A 22,431-nucleotide genomic window follows, 5' to 3' on the forward strand; every position below is an offset into this window, starting at 1 on the left:
AACCTCTAAACTCAGGGGCAGCGATGCCATCTGCAGTTGTTTGCATTCTTACCTGGCGAGTATTTCGCAGCTTGCTGGCTAAATAACAGTAACTAATAAGAACATTCTCTTGCTTTAAGTACTAAAATAGTTTGAAACTGTTCACTGAAAAGAACAATCCCCTTTGGCTCTACAAATGTTTGTGGTTTTGCAGAGCAGGAAATGCTTTCTGGCTGAATGCTGTTGTTCATCACTTGAAGAAGTGGCTGGAGATGAATTTGTTCCTTCAGTTCTCACAGTTACTTTTATTACTTCTGATATTTTCTGTTTAGAGTTAAGAAATGTAGCAGCATTTGTGGCCTGCCTCTGTTCAGTCTCCTTGACGCAGGAGGAATTCTTTTTTTCCTACTTGTTTCAGGCAGGTGTTCAGTGTGGCAAAAAGTGATCAGCTTATTCTATAAACAGCAGCGTTATTAAAGATTTCAGCAGTGGGAAAGCTTGTGTCTGTCAGATTTGCCTTAAAGTTATTTTTTTCTGTCAGTGGAAAGAAAATATTGCTGTTGCCTTAAGTGCAGAGATTTCACTGTAGCGTCAAAACAGGAAAAAAAAAGTCTGCTAGACTTGGCGATTGCCCGTGTAGGTAAATAGCAAATGCGTAATGACCAGCCTTGTTAGCACAGTGTAGAAACTTTTGAAACCCAATAAATATATATTTTTTAACATATGGTTCGAGTGCAGAATAATCTGGAAAAGGTTTTTGTAGGAAAAACAGCATTATGAGGTGCTGTGTTTGTTGTCACCGTGACTTCCAAGTTGAGTTTTGAACTCCCCGGATTTCACAACTTTGATTCTTCAGTGAAATGCCTGTGGGTTGCACTCAGTCATTACCAACAGTGTTAAGCCCCAACTGCCTTCACGTATTTTCAAGATTTTTAGGAAAAAGCAAAATCTGCTGGATCTTAATAATTCTGTGGTTAACTTGTGGATAGAGCAGAACTCAGTATGTTCTCTTAGGGCTCTGTAGGTTGGACTGTGTTGGTTAGATGCTAAAGTGAGTTATCACATCTAGTGATCTTTGTGATGCTGAACTTCTGTGGAGTAACGACTTTCATTCACGCCATTAGACCCAACATTTCATGTAGGACAGACACTTTAAGCCCCTGGAACATGTCTCCCAGGCATAATTTGGTTTTAAGGTAAAATATTCTTGGAATAGGGCCTGAGGTGTCTGTGAAGCTTATGGAACATATAGAACAAGAAATGCATTGGACCTTCAGTACTAATAACACCTGGGGCATTTATCTGTTTCTGAATTAGTGAAGCTGTGATTTCATGTCACCCCTCTCATATTGTGCAATGAACCCTCATTGTCAGGGTGCAGTGCAACCTAAATTATTACATTCAGCCTACCTACTATGTCCTTCTTTCCATTAGGATCCAGTTTCTCACATAATATACTGCAGCACTGAGGGCTTCAGCTGCCAGAGTCTGATGATGGGGGGTGGCAGGGAGAAATAATCCCTCTATTTAGTCTGCACAGGGCTGCTACTAACATTTATGGAGTGCTTTTTGTGTCCTTTGGGATAAGAGGTATGCTACAAACAGGAGATGATGTATATTAATAAACAAAGGTGTTAACATTTGCACATTTGTCCAGGCTGTGTTGAATCCAACTTTATGCCAAGTTGTTAGTGAGCATTTCTGCATTAAGAAATATGTTTTGAATAAGTGATACTGCAAAATATTGGTTCTTTTCACCACAGATTTGCATCAAGAAAGAGGTTTTACAAAAATCACAAGACTTAAGACCATGAGCAGTGTAGTGGGAGGAATACCTCAGGGAAATGGTGCCTTTGCAGGCAGGAACAACTTGTTCCAGAGGCCATAGAATCAGAATGAAGTGGCAAAATCTATGATGAATGGGACCAAACCTTTCAATTAAGTTTCACTGAACTTATTTTTAGTATATGTCAGAATAGGACCGTGTTAAGCATCTCTCTGGCACCTTTGGCATTTGGAATCCCTTTTCAAATATTAATCTTAAGCATATCTTACTGTACACTGCTGGTGATTCTGACCTCTTTTGTGAAGGGCTTCCAAAGATTCTGCAGGGAAAATGGCAATAATTGGTCTTGGTGTTATCATATACACTTATGTATATATAAGGATACTTACTACTTGATGGACTGTGCATGGGCAACAGGGAAATGCCTAAGGACAACTCCTAGTGAAATCTTAATATTTGATTCCCTTATTTGATTAAATTAATACAAATCACCACAAATTTATAGTATACTGTTCCCAAGTAAAATTTCTCCTCAGGCTAATTGTAAAAGGGTGGAAAGAAAAAGAGGCAGATAAATATAAAGGCTATAGGTAAAAAAATCAAATGAACAATCTTAAATGAAAACTAAAGCTGTGGCATATTTCTCTACTGGACTAGAGGTTGGTTTAGAGGCTTAGACTTATATACTCATCAAGAGAAGGAAGAATAGCATTTGACGTAACAGACCTCTGTCCTCAATAGATATGCATATGGCCATGTGTGAAATATTATGCCTGATTTTAATTCCTTGATTTATGACAACAAATAGAGCCATTCTATTCTGAAATAAGTTTACTGTGTTGTGGATTTAACTCAGGAGATCATTTGCATCACCTCAGGTACAAATAGTCTTTGGCTTTACTCTTTGCATTTAGATCTGGCTAATTTTTAGCAAACAAACAAACAAAAAAAAGCCAGTGTAATCTCTCCTTTAGTGTTATGCTGTGGTCATCCCTGTAGTCTCATCTTGCTTTCCTGTGAAATAATTAGCTATAATAAAGTCTTTCAGATAGGCTGTGTGAGGGAAAATGGAGAATTTCTCTCTCAGGAGGACAGGAGATATAGTTAGTCTCAGTTTAGAAGTGCAGAGGTGCTTCTGTGAAAATTTGAGTGTATACATAGTAAATTGAGCATCTAATTGCTTCACCGAGAGGCGTTCGTTATAGTCTGATCAATTGCCTTCTATAACCTAAATGAGACATTCTTTTTCTTAAGCCTTTTGCCATTTCCAAGTGCAAATGTGGATTTTCTTTCAGTTCCTCAAAAGAAAGTACAGCAGCCATGCCATCAACTTGAGTGAACACAGATGTTTCTAGGAAGTTAGCTTGCATGGAAATCAAACATGATTTGAGGAAGAAATGCTTATACTCCATCTCCTGCTGCTTTCACTTCCACATGTGCATCCCTCCTACCCCCACACCCTTATATTCAATCTTTTCTTTGACCTTTGGCTAATGAAATTCTTTGACTAAGTGAAACAATTCCAATTTGCCAAAACAAACTAGAACTGTATTTAACTTTGCCTTTGAGATATGAGAAATTTCTAAGGTTATCTTCTGGTGGGAGCTGCACTGTTGTCTTGTAAGTTTTGTCTTTTCTCTCTCCTTTGACATGGAAAGTTCCTAGTGTAAAAAGCAAACACAGCTTTTCCCAGTTCTGCGTTGTGTTTGAGTGGGAGTATGAAATGCTGACGTGGGAGATGTGGCCTGGGTGTCCCCCTGGACCACAGATGAGCGGGGTGACCCCATGTTTCTTTTCTCTTCCTTGATTCAATTTCATAAAAAGAAAAAATAATAATAATAATTAAAAAAAAACACCTAGCAATATAATTATACATTCCCCTTTTGCACTGAATGAATAAGGTATCAGTAATACTGCTGTTAATGCAGCCAATGTGATGTTAGACTGAGGGGTGAAAGTGATGAGGTCTTTCTCATACACTCATACACTTGCCTTTTTGTTTCATTTTTATTTTCCTTTCTTGCATGTTTTCTCTTGTCATTTCTTTGTGAAGTCTAGGTATAGCAATGAGCTTGAAGTGTGGCCTCTCACACTTGGAAATTGTTGAGAAGCAGCCTGTTTGCAGAACTGTGTTGGAACTCTGGCTTATTTTCCTTCTCTTTCAAAGCACTTGAAAGCAGTTAATAAGAGTAAACTTGCAACCTGTTGTATGCTAAGTGTGGTGAATAGCAAAGAGCACACTTAAGGCGAAGTCATCCCCATTGACTCTGGTCAGAAGCTTACACACAGAGCTGTGTTTTAATACACAGAGCTACTGGATGACTTAGAAACTCATCAGAGCACTGAATTTTATTTCATAACATAGCTTGTCGGGTTTTCAGGCTGAAATGTTTCGGGTTGTTTTTTTTTTCTTTCACCTCCCTTAGCATTCACAGAAAATAGGCTGTTAAGAAGCGGAAAGCATGCAATTTATAGCAGATGGGTATAAACTGCTCCAGCACTACTACTGGAATGGGATCAATCAGGAACACTACATGCACCATTTACCCAGAAGAAACCCACCTGGGGAAGCCCTGTGGAATTTTAGCCTATTAAGACAACACCTTAACAAGTTTAGTTTAAATAAAAACTTGTCGGCAGGCATTAAGCTGAGCGAAATCTCTCTCCCTCCATCATCCCCTCTCCATCCCTTGGAGGAATGTGACTCCCCTTGCCCTGTAGCAACAAAGCCTCTCCTTCCTGCTTTTTTCTTTTTTTTTCCCCCCTTCATCTACAACATTTGTTTGTCTTATTCTTGAAAGCCAAGACCTACAGAAGTTCAGAGAAGTTCCACTCCATTTACTGGACTTCTAAATAGAAGCATTTAGCCAAGCAAGGTGATGAGACTTTCTGTAGCAGTGAGCTGCTCCCTTCATACCTATCTGGATGTCTAGTGATCTCTTCTTTAGCCCATCCTTATCTTGTATTACTGTCGCTTCATAAATGTTTCTCTTTTTTATTTTATTATTTTAAATCAGATTAATGATGCATACAATGTGCTGAGGGTGGGGGGGAACTTTCAAGACAATCCTTACCCTTGGGAAATATAACAGTACACTGAAAACGTAACTCTAGTAAGGCTTGTAAAAGAGATTGGGGCATACAGTATAATGTAGCATAAAATGGAGGATGTGACTTTAAAGAAGCGCATCTATTTTTGGCTAATGTTTTAAATTTTGTGCTTGCCCCTTTTCCCCCAGGTGAAATAAAATTCTTTCAAATCCATCTCATAGCACCAGGGAATTTGAGAGGGGAAGTGAGGCAGGCTGGAGTTAAGTTTTCTACAGCCCAAACCTTTTACCTTTGTTTTACCAGTAGGTGAACCAGAAAACAAAACCGACAGTGAGTACAATAGGAACTGGCTGCTTTGTTTTCCATGTTTAGTTCCATATGTACACTCACATGTGCATACCTCCACAAAGCTTTTGCTGCCTGCTTGCTACTGAAATCAATATTAAATATTGCTTTATTTTATTTACCTCCTCTTATTCATTAACCCTTGGCATTGTTGTTCTAGATGTAAAGTTGACATTTCTGCCCTGTCAATGAAACAGACAAATTGCTTAGAGCTGCCTCTGGAAAAGCATCCGGGGTCCCTGATAATGCTGATTGCTGTCACCCCATGTACAGGAGTGTCCATCTCTGATCTGTGTGTCTGCCCTTTGGGAGACCCCAGTGAAAGAAAGCAGATTGCACAGCGCTATGTGAGTTTGCATTTATTTTTTTTTTACTACTCCTTTACTGCTTTATTTTTCAAAGTAGTCAAAACTGAGACCAAAATAAAGACAAAAAGAGAAGGGAAGAAAAGAAATGAGATTTGTCCACTCATAATAGCGTGTCTCTTACCACAGAAAACTATTACTTGGAGTAGTTATTGTCTTTAGAATGACAAGTAGATTGGCAGGGCAGATAGACTCGAGCAATTTGGACGCTTGTATTTGTTGAGTTTTAAGCTAATGCCTTCCTTTGAAAATTTGAATTATGTTAAGACCTTATCATGAGGAATGAGAGACTATGAACATAATAAAGAGAGAGAATAGTACTTAGTTTTCTCTTCTCCTTTGGGACAATATGTTCTGAATTTTCAACTTTTAGACGGTCTAAGTCATTTGATGGCTTCCACACTTCGATCCTTTAAAGCTGAGCATGAAGGGATAATCCTCTCTCTCTGTAAAATGGGGTGCAATACTGAAGCATGATGAATTCAGATAACTTGATAACATTTTGAAGAACACCAGATTGAGTATGCTATCTTCCTAAACTCGTGCTGCTTCTCTGGATCTACCTCTGTCCCAGTTTTTGTCTTGATGGGGACAAGCAAGCAGGGCTCCTTCCAGTCTCCGTCATTAAACTAATGTTCCACTTATGTGAACTAAGAACCTCTTTCAGAGCTTCTACTTTGGGATGTCATGAAATATAGGTTGAGATGGGGATAACAGAAGGAACTATGTGGATAGTGGCTGCTAAACTGAAATGTTGTAGAAACAGTGAATGAATATCACTAAAGCCATTTAGCAGTTAATCAATTTGTTTCTTAGTGAACTAAAAATTAATGCATCATAAAATAATTCTTTTCCTCTTTGCAGAGTGTGAAGAATTCCTTTAGAGACATGAAGGACGTTGGTTTCTTACAGGTCAAAGTTTTAAAGGCAGTTGACCTTCTGGCAGCAGATTTTGCAGGTATTCCATTTCTGTTTCCAGCATTTGATGCTATAGCATATTCTGTTATTTACACTGTGTGAGGTACTGTCTGTTGAGGAAAGGAAACCAAACCTCATTGCTTCTCTGCAATGTGAAACCTGCTCCAGGAAACTGAAATATAATTTGACTTGCACTCCCAATATATGTGAGGAGGGTCTCCTGGTTGGAGATGCAATTCAAGTTTGGATTTATGCTGGATAGCCAGTAATTTAGGATTTCCTAAGCAAATTGGTATTAAAAAGTGGCTTATATGTATGCTTGCCTTATGAAATATAACAGTGTGAAACCAATGCAGTGTCTCTACACTCATGGACCTCCCTCCAAGAGCAGCTTCAGATCGTTCCTCATCCAGGCCCCCCTCTAGTGATTCAGATCCCCTACTTTCACTGGTCCCAACATTTCCCGGTCTGCAAGTTGTCCTTTTCCACAGGTATTGGTGACACGTGACACACGCTGCCCAGGGGGTTGTGGAGTCTCCTTCTCTGGAGATATTCAAGACCCGCCTGGACACCTACCTGTGTGACCTGGTGTGGGGAACCTGCTTTGGCAGGGGGGTTGGACTCGGTGATCTCTTGAGGTCCCTTCCAACCCCTACAGTTCTGTGATTCTGTGAAATACGTCTCTCCATATTTTGTTGACTGCCTTTCAAATTTGTGAAAGGGAGAAAAGATTTTGGGGCATCTGACACAGTGTTGAGCATGCTGGTTTGGGTAGTACTGTGGGCTCTCACCTGAAAAAAAAAAAAAAGCCCACCAGTGGTAGGGAGCTGAGTCTTCAATTTGTAATGATCTTCATGGCTGTTACTTCAAGGGCGGATTTTCCACTGAGCTTTACCTCAAATTGTTCCTGGTCCTCGCAGCAACAGATGCTAACACTTCTTAAAAATACAGCTTCATATTGTTTCTCCAGGGAAGTGCTACAGAATTGATATTTCTCTGTAGTGACTGCCTGGATATTATTATTTTTATTATCATCTCTAGGATTCTGGAGACCTTTTAATTCCCCTCTGTATCTTGCAGCATCTCGTAATTCACAGACACAGCATTGTTGTATATTTGCTGACAGTCTGCTTTTTTCTTTTTTTTCCTCTTTTCAAAGATAACTTGTTGATAAAGGCAAGAAAGATGCTAGAGAGAAAACACTCTTGCCCCATTCTCTGGAATTCATGCAGACAGTGTAACATTGCTCCTTAAATAAGGACCAAAGGATAAAACACAGCATTAATCATGGTACTATTTCAGTTTAAATTCCCTGCATTGGAAGAAAAGATTTCTGCAGATACTTCAAAGAACTGAAAAATTTAATTTGAAAACAAAGAAAGGAAGCCTGCCAATAAGGAAAGGTAGCTTGTGCTGAAGCTTTGCAACAGCAAAGCAGGGCCTTTGTCAAATGACAATGCTAGGGCTGTATCAAAATACGTGTGCAGTGTTGAGGGAAAGAACTGAGCTCAGGAGATTATGGGCTCTTTGGAAAACTTCTCTGATGCTAATGCAGTTGCATCAGTGATGGATTTTGGCCCCCTTTCCCTCAGTTCATAACCAGGAGCATGTGGGTGGATAATGAACACTGGAAGTGGCACATAGGTTCTTGATTCTGCAATTCAAAGACTTTTCATACGGGATGAGCGACACACATTCCTTGTGCATAGCAGAGAATGAAATTCTGCTTAAGTAAAAGGTTACTCAGTCTGTCATTATATTCAAAATAACCCAGGCTTTGAGCCTGATTCATGAAGCAAATGACAAATTGTTTTTCAATGGCAGTGCTGAAAATATCCTAGTATTATGCTGTAATAGACCTACCAAATTGCAAAAGGATGCAGCCATTTTAGGTAAAAATAGCATAATTTCTGATCATGTAATGAGAGACATAAAGATTAATTATCTGTTCTGAGCCATTCATAAATGATTAGTGCAGCAATTATGGGCTTCCATAATAGAGCCTTCCTAGAGCAGTGCCATATTTCCTGCATTACCAGGGAGACTGCTCAGATTTATTGTTATTGATAAAAGTAAATTCGAAGTCCAGCTAAAAGTCTGGTAAAGGAATAATTGTGGAGACAATAAGAAGTGCAAAGAACTGTCTGAGCAGGTGGCTTTCCCTCCCTGTGCCATCCCACAGCAGTGAAAAACATCCAATCTTCCGGAGCCGAGTAGCGTTGTGCCACCTTATACTTTGCTCCTTACTTGGTGTAATTGGGAGTTCTGTCAGCTGGTTTATGTTAACACTGTTTTAATTGCAGGCTTTTCTCATGTGGAAACAACATTGTTTCTGTCCTGATTTTGATCCACAATTTGCCATTTGATGTAAATTTTTAGGCAAGTTTCTGCCCAGATGTATCGAATATGTAGAAGTTCTTCAGCCACAGCCAGCTCAGTTTGAGCCTTCCATGCTTTTATATTCCTAGATCGTAGTTTTGTTGACATGAAGATGACTTTCTGCTTTATTGGATGTTTTTGGTGTATGCATGGGAGTTCTCAAACGCTGCATTTGTTCACTGACCAAAAAATAGCATTCAGAATATCAAATTATACAGTGGGATTGTTTTGGGCATGTACCAGTTTGCATTTCAAGCAGTTTCTCTGAAGAGCTGCTTTTCAGGGAATGGGCACGTAAGATGAAAAGAGGACAAACAGATTCTAGTAATATGCACAGTTTTTAAATTTTACCAATATTGACTAGTTAATACCCACTGTTTACATACTGAAAAGCTTCCATGATATTTCATAAAATTCTCAGAGTAAGAACCTTAAAAGCCCTTCATTAATTCCAAAAATAAAGATTAAGAAAAAGAAAGCTTTTGCTTAAATATCTTTAGCCTGTTACCTAAATCCCTGCATTGCTGTCATACTTATTTGCATATGTAGAAGTTAGACTGGATAGTCTGTTGCTGAACTATACGTGAAAACTGATGATGAGATCAAATCAGATACTGAGTCAGGCACACTGCTAAACAGAGCTTTGCTCGTGATGGAAACTGCTGAGCTGCATTATGTTGTGAAAACTACCAGTTCTTGCAAAGAGCTTTATCAAACAAGATATTATGATACAGATGTTTGCTAATGCATTAATATGCTCCACAGTAGCATCTTACCTTTTGGAGGGTTTTGTTTTGTTTAAATTCCTATTTTTTTTAATACTCTGCCCGTTTCGTACCTGGATTCTCCAGTTGGATCTTTTAGTTGACTGGAGTTTCATTGAAGCTGCAACACCGTGTAGGGTCTCCTTAGCTTCAAAGACTTGCTCGTATGGAATTGGCTGATGAAGTGCTACTGATACAAGCACAATGCCACTCTTCTCTTCTTGTGGTGTAGCTAGTTAATCCTCTAATCAACTGGAGAAGAACACACACTGTAAGAAGAGTATAAAAGATCAGTAATTGAAGCCTGGACACTTACCTGAGTCAGAGTGACAGTGCTGCTTTCATAATGTCATTGGAGTAGTTGTCAACTAGAGCAGTTTTCTTGCTGAATAGATTTAGAGATTACTCTCTAAATCTCAGATTTCAGGTATTAGTGTGAAGACACCTGAAAGGATTTTAAGATGGTGTTGATTTCAAAACTGAAGATGTATTGACGATATTGGGTTTTTTTAGTGCAAGTCTTTCCACCTGTGGGAGGCAATTTCCAGTTACCTCAGTGGATTTATATTTGGCCAGACAAGTTCTATGGCTGTACTACAATGAAAGAGTGCACGCTAGCTACGATAACTGGTCTAATTTTTTTATTTTTTTTCTTAATTCCAGTCTGATTTTTTTCCTTAGGTAAAAGTGATCCTTTCTGTGTGTTGGAGCTGGGAAATGACAGTCTTCAAACACACACCATTTACAAGAACCTCAATCCAGAGTGGAACAAAGTTTTCACATTGTAAGTGAATTGCTTTTGAAAACATGATGAAACACCAAACAGTTAGAAGCTTATCTATAAAAGCTATTGACTTTGGAAAAATACAAAGGTCGAGTTTAAGAAATGTCATTTTTTCATAGTCAGAAGAGGATGTTGGAGAAATATCAAATGTAACTCAGTTGGAGCTTTTTGCCTTTTACTAGTTCTTGCACGGAGTTTATTAATAGAAGTCATTAAAAGAAGAATTACTGTGATATTTATAGGAAGAATCATGACTGGATGTAATGGAGTTGTATCTGGATCCAAGACATAATATAACAGAAAGTGATGACCGGATACTCACGCCTACGTTTTCCATAATTTAAAAATAAAATATTTTTCATTGAACCATGGCAGAATACCTCATTTAGTTTGTAAGCAAGCAGGGAGTTAGAGCTCACGTTGTTCCTGTTGCGTCTTATGAATTTAAACTAATCAAAGGTTGCTTAACACAAATTAGTTGCTTAGATTTTTATGCAAACAAAAACGTGTGTTTTTGGGGTGAACTCATTAATAATAAAAAGTGATAGTTCAGTTATTGTCAGTCAAATTTTTATCTTCCTTCATGCTGAAAATTTGTGTGAACAACTGATTGAATTAAATGTCTCCAAGGTTGTAGTGGTCTGTATCAAAGAAGGAAGCTGTGGGAGCTGGCAGTCAAGTATTTGTAACACTTACAGCTCTCCACTGGAAGAACAGTTTGAGGATTACAGATTTCTTGCAAAAGCAGCATTCCAAAACACTTAGTTGGATGTGAGCACAATAAAAAGTATCGGATCTCTTTGATAGAAGTACTTTGCTGGATTCCTGTTTAATTCATGGATGTAGTTGAATGCATGTCTCTTGGAGTCCTTTCCTTTCTTTTGCTTTGTCTGTTCTCAAGAAGTTCCCACTCATTGTTGTTTATTCTGAGATTGTGCCAGCAGATGAGTCTTTTCGGATGTTCAGCCAACAAAATAAACCTTAATAAGAATCCCAAATCATTTTTTTTTCTTAAATAAGGTTTGTTTCTATACTTCCTGAGGGTCTCAGAAATGTCAGCTGCAGACTATCACTAAGTTTCTTATTGCTGGCCACTCTGAGCAGCAAATTCACAGAGCCAGTCAGGCTCTCACAACTCTCTTTGGATTGCTATTTTTATTTTTTTTTCCTTTAATGAAGATCAAACGACTTAAAAGCCATTGGTGATGATTTAAAGCTGAGTGTGTTGTTCTGAGTGAATCCCTTTCAGACAGAGCATTCAATACCACCAAAGAGCCCTTCCTATCATACTTGGATTTTCTGTGACATACTTATCTTTGTCACACTGTGGGTTTCTTAATGTTTTATACCACTGGTAGCTGTATTGTATGGGAAAGTTATGATGACTTGTTAGAGGTATGTGGAAGTTTGGTTGCTGAAGTGAGGGGTTTTGATGTATTTTAAATACAAGGTCTTGTAAATAGTGCATATGTAGTGCAGATAGGGCCTGGATCACACTGAAGAACACTATAGCTGCTAGCTGGAGGGACAAACAAGTGGCTTCAAGCTCCCAGCTCTGCTCTGAAAGAGCATCTCCATGGTGTCAAAGGGAGAGGACTGCCCTGAAACAGCCTTCTAGGTAGAAATGGCTGCTCTGGTTTAAATAACAAGTGGGCACTCTGCCATGTGCCTCTTTCTTTAATTCCAGCACACGGTAGAGGGAAAACAGGAGATAATGAATGCAACTCATAAATCATCTCCGGTTACCCAGGTTTTGCAAGCACACATGCAACTTTTCTGAAATGAGACAGATTTGCTGATTTGCTAGTGATCTGATACAATACTCAGGACTGAATGCCTGCTGCCACATTGGTTGAACATTTGGACTGAATGGAACAAAAATATTGTACATTTGGCCTTCAATTAGGGTTGTTAGGTTTATTATTTTTTAAGTAATTGGTTCTGCTAATAGTTTAAAAGGGACATAATAGCTCAAGTCAAATGAAATTACATGTTTTGCTTCCTGGATGATTTTTCATGTATACTTAGAGTCCTGGAGCCTGGTTTTGAATTCAGCCCTGGACCCTTCCTGGCCACCAGCTTTCTCTCTTTGAGAGCAGAGTTGATCCACTGTTACAATCAACATAGATGCACAAAAAATGTCACCGTCTGGTAGTTGTTTATTCTTCACCTAGTTATGTGACTGCAACACGAGGAGAAAGCTTGGGGAATATCCATCATTTGATTCAATTTTTTTGGAATTTAATTAAGTGCTAGTTTTATACTCCAAGGTAATACAAACTTAATTAGTAAAACAGCATTCTCAGATCTTTGTGGGGAAGACTGCCTGCATGTGTATCAAATATCACTGTTTGTGTCTGCACTTTTCATTACAGCCCAATTAAAGATATTCATGACGTTCTGGAAGTGACAGTGTTTGATGAAGATGGAGATAAACCCCCTGATTTTCTCGGAAAAGTTGCTATCCCTTTGCTGTCTGTAAGTTACCTTTGTACATCTTTCAGACATTGGTGGTTCGCTGGGAGTGAGTTGCTTTTCCTTTCTCCTTAGTGCAGAGGAACAAAGATTTGGAAACAAATGGCTTTTGTGACCTATACGTGCCTTAGTTGGCATTGTTTGTAGTCCTCTTTAGCATAACAAGCACTGCCAACCCATTTTAATAGAAATATAGTTGATCGGAAAGAAAACTGCAGAAGTGTCTGTACTTCGTCAGCGCTGCATGCCATGTAGGTCTGAAAACATAATTGAGTTGTTCTGTGTGCTTCCACATCATCTTCCGAAGGTAACATTTTATACATGTCTTTGTTCTGTCTTGCTTCTTTTTGCTCCAAGAAAGTAATTGCACATCACAGTAGGATTGACTAGAGATAGCTGTTGTTATTGGCACAGCTGAATAAAATTACCTAAAAGGGGTGTTTTCTGCTCCACAGTGCTTTTAAAGACGGGTGGCTTTTGTTCTGTAAACAAATATGTGAAGAGTGAATGCTACCATGGGAGTATAAAATCAAAACTGGAAACAAAGCAAGCTCAGGGGAGAGGAGTTGCTCTGGAGATTAAGGAGAGTTAAGGCTTTTTCTGAAATGGCCAAAAAGGGCCAAGCTAAAGAGAAGGGAACATGAAAGAGTCATTATAAGGCATTAATAGAAAAATGGGGTAAAGCAGCTTTGTGTTTGGTAAGACTGATTTAATTTGGAACAAGGCTGGTAATAACAGAGTAAACCAGATCAAGAGGATGCAAACAGCTCCATGTGTGTATTTGCAGCATCATGAAGATTCTGGTAAATTTTGCAGTAAAGTTTGGAAATAACTTCCTAGGCTGTAGCTTTTGTTAAATCAGTAGCTGAGGACAACAGCCTCCTAGACTCTTATTCTCATATCTCTCCAGTTCTGGAAGCACACGCTTCACTTCAAGCATGGCATTTCCCGTGAGTTTTGAGGTGTCATGTTTTGCAGTCGCTTCCCTATAGGGAAGTGAGGGTACGCCAGGCTATGCAGTGGGCACTGCCTAGTGCCCTGTATAAACATTCATGCTTACAACATATAACACAATGTGAGGGATGCCTGCAGTAGTGCAAACCTCTCGGTAATGCACAGTGTGGTGCTGTGGGTAATAGCTCTCTTGAATAGGCAGTCGGTGAGTCTTGATTGAAATTACAGAGTACAAAATTGCCGTATTGTTTTGAAGCACTCCTGTGAAGGCATAGTCACCTCTGCAGAAAAGTCTGGCACACATCTCTCATATTTAAGGCAAAAGAGTTTGAGTTTTAAAGGTGAGCAGCTGCAGGGAAGGCTCTGTTCTGGGAATGAGTTAGTGGGGCTCCATCCTTGCAGAGAGTGCAGTAATGGGAGGTTTCTAGTGAGAAAGCAAAAATTCCATTAAATCAAAGCAGCCCCTCAGGGTCAGCTGGGAAATATATGGGCACAGATTAGGTAAGGGACCAATCAAGATCAGAAAGGGGAAGCTGAACTACAAATATTTGATGTTTCCAAATAAATAATGAAATGCCTGAAAAGCGCTTGAACCGTTTTAGAGAATATGATCACAGCTCAAAGAATGCTTTATAGTGGTAAAGGAACAGACTAATGTGCTCCAGTTTTGTTACTATTTTGTTTAAATATGTATATTTCGTGTGCATTCAAGTTAAAAGCAGTGTGGCTTCTGAATTTCTTCAGGACTGTGTGTTTATTATCATCCACCATGTGCTTTTCCCAAGCTATTCTGGAGTCCAGGTCCTGGGCACTTCGGGATATTTCATAGAACCATGGAATGACTTAGGTTGGAAGGGATCTCAAAGATCATTAAGCCCCAACCCCACTGCCATGGGAGGGGTTGCCAACCACCAGATCAGGCTGACCAGGACTCCATCCTACCTGCCCTTGAACAAGGAGAATAAGACATGCATAAACTGCAGGAGTGGCTGTGGGGTAAATACCAGGCTTTAGGTGCCTCAGTGCTGCACTCAAGCAGCAGGGCTAGGCAGAGGTGCTGTAAGCATCCAGTATGCCCAGAGACCTGGGTACTGCTTTGTCTGGGATCCCTGTAGGTAAAATAGTAATAAAACTTCAATTTGGGGACTTTATGCAACAGATATATGCATTTTATATGTATGTACCTGTGTTCAAACTGCCTTGTATTCTGCCTCCCTCCATGGCTTACACTGTGATTTCTTTCTGAGGCTGGGGATGCTTTAGATCATTTGCCTGTTTTAGTGGCTTGAGTCTTCAGTATCTCTACTTTCAGAACAATATTAAAGTCAGTTTGGCATGAAGGATGATTTGATGTTTACAGGGAAGAAAAACTCTTAACATCTTTTATTCCATTTTTGATCACTTGGTTAATTTTTCCCAAAGTCCTCATATCTCTGATGTTCCTGGAAGAGAGTGGCTGGAGCAGCTGCTCTCCTGCAGACCCAGTGCTTGCCAAATGGTCTGCATGATCGGCAGCAGGCTGTGTGGGCTCACAGTGAGAAGATGTTAGAGTTGGATTTTCTGTTGATTTTATAGGCATTTGTCAAGTATCCCTTAGGAAGCATGTAACAAGGCAGAGCAGGGGAGTGCATGTGTGTGGTAATGTCCAAACTCTATTCAGCATAGGTTTTTTTGTCCAAAGTTTGAGACAAAAAATAAAATAAAATTTGTTTGTGCTTTCCCTTGCCAACTGATTTTCTTCCTTCCCATCCAAACTTCTCTGCCTCCTATTTCAGTCAAATCTAGCATAAATATATTCATCTCTGCTTCTGATTAAAAACATTTTGCACCTATTAACTTTGTTCAGACAAAGAATGGTGATTTTCTAAGCTCTTTTTCCTGAAATGAGTGTTTCGACGTATGCTGTGAATTTAGCTATAAATTTGAATCTACGCTTTGAACCATTTAGATAAATATGCTGAAAGTGAACAGTGGTTAAAGATTCAAGGAAACCTCACAAATCATACTAGTTTAATTTCTTAGGCCTAATATTTGGCTTGCATTATGTTCCCTTTTGAAATTGAAATGCATTTGCCTCTTTGTTCCCCTCCTATAAGTTAAAAGTGCACCAGTTGGACTTGTGAGCTGTCAGCACGTGAAATAAGTTTCCTTCAGGAACTGCTCATGGATGGCTAGATTTTCTTATTGAAGAATTGCCTTGGATTGGGTATATGTTGGAGGGATAGGAAAAGTTTAATTTGAAATTTAATTTTGGTTTGAATACGTCCAGAAGTCCTGCAGTGACAATTTTGCAAACATGAATGCACCTTCATCATCCCATCAACACACAGATGGTCTCTGTGATTTTCTGTGTATTAATATTAGGTTTGTGCTTTCCAGTCACCCTTGATTGTGATCTAGGTTTATGGAATTCATTAATTAAGAGACAGATTTGGCAACGTAAGAGTTTTAGAATGACAAGAATAAAGCTGAAAACTTCACATTCTTTTGTTGGACATGATGAAACAATATGGGATGACTGCGTGATGTGGTTTGTTTCTCATGGAGCTCTATTAATGAGCAATGCAGACACTGATTTTGATAGCATTGTACTGAGTTTGGCGTTTTCTCTATTTGCAGGTAAATGTGGGCAGAAGGAGGAAAGTAGTGAAAGCCTTTTGCTATTTCAGGAAGATGAAATGTGAATGCAGAGCTTTCTCCTTATTTTTAGTTTTTCCATGTTAACCTACTGTATTTTCTTCTCCTGCCCTTCTTTATGTTGAACTACTCTCCACCTCTAAAGCATGTTAATGAGAGCTCATCTCGATACTGTTTGCAGCTCCAGATATCTACAGTCACAGAAGTGGCACATAAACTGAAAAACACAAATTACTGCTACCAGTGTTGAACAAAACGGAGCTCTGTTGTGCCAAAGGTGACCTGTAGTGTCTGGCAGCAAGAGGGATTGCACTCTTGAACATTGGGTAATGAGAGGAAAGGCCAGATCGCATACATCACTGAACAGAGCAGGTTTTTGTGTTAGAAACTGAAGAAGATACTGTGAAATGGAGAAATAAGGAAAAAAGTTTTATCCCTTCAAGAAAAGAATTTGATAAACTTAGTAATTTTGTGGTTTTAGGGGATTAGAACTAATTATCAAAGTAGTCCTTTCCATCTTTATTGTAAATTTGCACCCTTGGCCTTAATGTGAAAGCAGACATGTTTTCACAGCCATGACTGTAAGGCTCTTCTCTTTTTTGCTTTGCTTCAGAAGGCTCTTGTCTCCTAAAGAGCAGAAAGCTAGAGGCATGGGATCATATCGTGTGCTTCAGTAAATCTTAAAGCAGGTTATATCAAATATCCTCATGTAGAAAGACCTTTGAGTGAAGAGTTGTATGGCAGGCTGGAATGTTTTTATTTGCGGAGTTATCAGCTCAGGAGTAGATTTCAGCTGCACCCTTTTTTCAGCAAACAGGAAGAAGTCTCTGAAATGTTTCCAAGTGCCGTGCAAGGTCGGTATCTAAAGGTACAGTGAAAACAACTAGTGTGACTTTTGCAAGGTAATTATCTGAAACATGGCCTGGATTCAGAGAACAGACACCTGCCAGTCGTGATTATTTAGCACTTGACCACAAGAGTACAGCCTTTTGCTGGTGAGGGCTTTAGAATTTGAGAGAGTGGTGGAAATGCTGCATTTATGTCACAGAGGATGCTTTGCAGTAGATCATCTGTTCTGATTTTTACTTCTCTCATGAACCATAAATTTTGGAAGGAGGGTAAAAGATTGCTTCCAGAAAAAAAGGAGACCTTGTTTCTGAAATGAAATATTCTGCTTTGACAATGCTCTCCTTATTGAAAATAGTAATGATGGGGTATGTGGATGTTTTTTGTCTTTTTGAGCACTACTTGACATCCTGGACAAGGAGTGCTCCTTGGGCTTTCAGCATCTCCTCGCTATGCCTGTCTGCCTGCTTACAGACCACTGACCCCATATGCATTCAGTCTTTGGACATCAACACTCTGCCATGAATCTATGTTTCTATTGTATTTTGGATCCTACAGAAGGTTATTAAAAGTGAACTGTTTGGGGGAAGGAGTTTGGGATGAATGAATGGACATGTATAAAATCTAATGAACATGTATTATAAGGCTGAGGAGAAACTAAAAAACCTCCTGACTCATGTCCAGGTGGATCAAATATTTGCCTTGCTTTCATCTTTTCCTGGGGAAATAAGTCCTTTGATAAGAGGGAGGTGTGTGTCTATAACAAGACAGCTTTATGTTATTCAGGGTAAACGATATGACATTGTGCATCAGCAGTGAGTTCAAGCAGGAATCTCTGAGGTTCCAAATCCTTCAGATGAATTACCTTTGGAGAGTAGCCATTACCCTTTCTGCACGTCACGGGTGTTGATGTACAGAGGTTTAACCTAGCATTGTTCTGTCAGGTCATCAATATATGACATTGAATCTGCATCAAAGCTGGATACAGAGTGAAGTTTTCTTAAAATCAATGTATAAAAAAAAAAGCCACTAAACCATATTTCTCTGAGACAAGAGCAATGAAAAAACACCCTTTGCTGCGTAAGGGTCCTGTCTTCTCAGTGTTTTGTGTCATATCAATCTCAGCTTTCGCTATTTCATTAAAATTCCCAAGCGGTCAGAAGGTTGTTGCTTAATAGATTTAGCATTGGCTGGCTACATCAATACTGTGTTTAGTCACATTTGTTTTACTGGGGACATCTGTGGGAAGAGTTTAGCAAATATATTCACTCATTTGAAAGGAACTTGATGCACTTTGGGCCTTGACTGTGCTGTGGTCTCGTGTACCTGAATGTCTCCTTCCAGCTGGGAGGGCAAGCTGAAGCACTGCCAGAGGTTGCCTCTGTCTGAAGTGCTCCTGCAGATACAAATACTGAATGCATGAAGAATTTTAGCTTCTCTTCCAGCTGGTGACTTCCTTTGCATGCTCTTGTATAGGAAAGGAAGTATGATATAGAAGGGGAAGTATGATAGAGAAGGTGTGGATTGTACTGTTCATCTTTGAGTTGATTCCGAACGTGAAAATACCCCCAGACAGAAGAAATTTTCCTGGGATGAGAATGCTGATTTTTTTCTTTTTTTATGGTAACCTTGTCTAGTGAAGCTTCTCAGTGGGATTGGCATTGCTCTCCTCCTGTGGTTATGGGCAGTCTTGATTGTTGACTGAACCCCAGCATATTGCATGCAGTTAACAAGCTTTTAAAGAAGGCAGGCATTAGTATTCCTTGTGGATATATATATGCACATATATGCAATTAATAAGGGAATAATTTTGATAATATCTCTTGAAGGACCTTACCTGTGGATGTTTTAACTTTTAATTTCAGTATTCCTTTTCATTCCTTTTACATAAGTAGAAGTTAACATATTTTAGACGTGGCTATCAGCACTTGATAATTTAGTTATCTAGTGAAAGATGTTTGGGTGGCAGAGAAATTTGATCTTTCTGAATTTAGGTTCATTCTAGGACCCCAGCATCAGGTGCAACATTGTCTACAGCTGGAGAGAACATGTTCCCAGAGAGGAGAAAGGAATGGATCCAAATTGAAATTAGTATGACTGCTTTTCTCTTGAGATAGAGGGAAATGTCAAACAGAATCTAAACTCTGGCCCAAGAACAGAATAGCTTTGGGTGTTTTCTTCTGGGCAGAGTTGAGACATGCCACCAACCTAATCTCCCTGTGGTCATGGGTTACCTTACACCTTTAGTAGTTGGGTAGAGATAGTGATAGGAGGATGGTTGGACTAGATGATCTTATAGGTCCTTTCCAACCTTATGAACTTATGAACTTATGAACCTTTTACTGAGCACGTGATCAGTGTGTTGCCAAAACTTTTGAGAGACTTCAGTTTGACTTTTTTTTTCCTCTTTATGCAAATGGAAAATGCAGTGGAGAAACACCAGTTTATAACCAATTGTTCTTTTCTCTTGTGCATCTCCCCTTGAAGAAGGTCAAAAGTTAGGAAATCTGTATTAATGTTTAGTCTTAGTCTGAGTTATAATTGCGCATCTTTTTCTAGACAAGTCAAACATTTAGAACTAAAGATGTCAAATGGAAGTGACTGTAAAACTGTATCTGTAGGGCAATACCTTCTGCTCTGTCCAACTTGAAAACTGCAGCAACAGTAATGATACCATCTCAGGTAACAAACTCCCATTTACAAAGAAGAATGGAGATGGAAGCTATTTCTTGATGATTTCAAGGTTGCACGCCTACTGATACACCCAACACGCTTGATACGGCTACAGCTGTGCAAATAAAATCTTTTCTTTGAAGTCAGCAACATTTCTGAGTGCAGAATACCATGTTACCAGACCTTCTCCTTCCTTTTCATTTTTTTTCTCTGAATTTAGCAGCTTGTGCAATGCCTTCCTTATTGGCTGTGCTCTTAAAATATGTAGGTAAGAAGTTTATCCAGATTTCCACATGTTCTTACTGTTGAGGTATGGAAGTATTTCATCCTAAGAATGAAAAGTTGTGAGAACTGTTTGTAACTGAATTACATGAGAATTCAGCCTCCAGATTCATAAATGTGATGAATCTACAATTATGCAATTTTGATTTGCACTGGATAGCTATATCTCTGCAGGCATGCTGCTAGGAACAAAGCTCACTCTAAGCTTTCTTCTGGTGGCACTGCATTGGACCAAAGGAATAATAATCTCAAGCCAAGTCCATTTGACCTTTTATCTCTCCTCAGAGGAAATCCAATTTTCAGTTTGGAAAATGAAGGATCTTTAATTTTGGAATAACTTGGAGTGTTTTCATTCTGTATCTTTTAAAACTATTTCTGCCCTTGCTGGGGGCTGGTGATGAGAGAACTGTTGAAGTCGCAGAATCCTTTCTGATGGACAAACAATACTTTACATGGCAGTTGGCCTGAGGACAATCTGATATGAGTGGTCCTAGAAATGGGTCTGGCCACTTCCTTTGTCTCTAACTTCAACCCTTTGTGTTTTCCCTTACACTAATGCAGGATCATGATCAGTGCCTGTTACTATTTAAGAGACTTTACAAATGACTGCTTAGTTCCCAGCATCCTGTTAAGCATGGCTTTGGATGAGAACATAGTAAAAGCTGGAGTTCCTGTTTGGACCCTGCTGAGGATGCAAACTTGGTCTTTATGAGAGCCCTCTTCCCTTTTAACTGTCAGCCAGGAAGGCCATCTACCCTTCGACAAGCTGTTTGGTACAGAAAGGGTGGAGCAGCATTGGGAAGGAAAGTGACCTTTCCCTTGTAATGTGAAATCACTTGGTTCCTATTATACCTTTTTTTTTTTTTCTCCTTACTCATTTCTGCCATGGTTTATATGAGTGCCTCTTCTAAATGCCAGAGCAGCAATAGCCGTTTTAAATATGGTTGCAATTTCATGCCCCCAAATTTCCTCCGTTATCTTTAATCTTTGATCATTACGGTCCCTGAATGTAGCTTTTTGGTAAGCTGCAGTTTTTTATGTTACTGCTGTTTAGAATTAACTGGTCTGCTTCCTAAAAAGCCAAATGTTTAATCAATACATATCCTACTGTGTATAATAAATACATTTCTGCCATCACTTTTAGAAGAGAGAATGCTTTTGATTTGAGCCAAATAGTTTACAAAATGGTGAGGGAGGGAGGTTGTTTTTCTTTTTATAGGCGTTTAATGTGATAGGGCCAACCGGTGGATTAGAGCATAGAAATGGTATTGAAATTTGGAGGTTTGGGGAGAGCTCTTTTACGTGAATTAGTTAATTTTGAACATTTGTTACATTAACATTCGTTCCACTTAAGCTGATTAATTTCTTTGGATCGTGTTCGTTTCCTGGGTAATAATTTGATAACCTTGCAATAAGTGAAGCATTTGAAGTGAGTTCGTACACTAGAGTGTGCAGTAGGTGGGTAAGTTGTTGTCGTGGCTCTTTTCCTGAACTTTGGAAGAAAAATTCCATTTTCAACCTGTAATAACGGAGGCTGATTACTTCCCATCAACTCACTGGCTTCCAGGGCAGAATTTTCGAACTGGTTATTGCGTGCGCTGCTCTACTATAAAGCACAAGGTTTGTAAATTAAAGTTGGACCATAAGAGATTTAATCTGCAATTTTATAGGTCTCTAATCCAATGGTCATTTTGTATTTCAGGCTCTGAGTATATTATCATGGTTTGGGGAGGATTTTTGTACTTGTGAGGTTCTTTTTTTTTTGGTAGCATCTTTTAAAATTACATTGTAAATTACAGCTGGGAAAATATTGATGCTTTTTCTCTTCCGAATCTATAGATCAGAAATGGCAAACAAAGTTGTTACATGCTGAAGAATAAAGACTTGGAACATGCTTCAAAAGGAGTAATTTACTTAGAGCTGGATGTCCTATTTAATCCTGTAAGTTAAAATATTTTCTCTTTGGTTATCATTTGTGTAAGAAATGTGGAAATATGTGGACCTGAGAGGGAGGTAATTGCTCCTTTGAAAGCAGGAGCCGAGCAGGAAAAGTCCTGACCTCCCTGCATCTGGTTGCAATGTTTCATACTGTGGGTGAGGAGACATTGGCACATCGTAACGTGTCAGCCCATCTGGGTGGATGGAACAACGCAGGGGCACTTCAGGACTTACAGTGACCACAGGAGCTTTAGG

The 22,431-nt window shown here is 39.2% G+C and overlaps 1 protein-coding gene across 4 annotated transcripts in view; it reads left to right on the plus strand.

Moving 5' to 3' along the window:
* MCTP2 (multiple C2 and transmembrane domain containing 2) overlaps positions 1–22,431 on the plus strand; it is a 114,199-nt gene that overhangs the window by 45,541 nt on the left and 46,227 nt on the right. For all 4 annotated transcript variants that reach the window (XM_065734020.1, XM_065734023.1, XM_065734019.1 and 1 more), the window contains 5 exons: positions 5,322–5,508; positions 6,391–6,484; positions 10,269–10,371; positions 12,747–12,849; positions 22,078–22,179. In XM_065734020.1, the coding sequence (XP_065590092.1) occupies positions 5,322–5,508; positions 6,391–6,484; positions 10,269–10,371; positions 12,747–12,849; positions 22,078–22,179 (589 nt within the window). The remainder of the gene's footprint in view (positions 1–5,321; positions 5,509–6,390; positions 6,485–10,268; positions 10,372–12,746; positions 12,850–22,077; positions 22,180–22,431) is intronic.

The sequence above is a fragment of the Cyrtonyx montezumae genome, unplaced genomic scaffold (assembly GCF_038088225.1).
Source record: "Cyrtonyx montezumae isolate F1298 unplaced genomic scaffold, pur_monq_1.0 scaffold_17, whole genome shotgun sequence".
NCBI classification, from domain to species: Eukaryota; Metazoa; Chordata; class Aves; order Galliformes; family Odontophoridae; genus Cyrtonyx; species Cyrtonyx montezumae.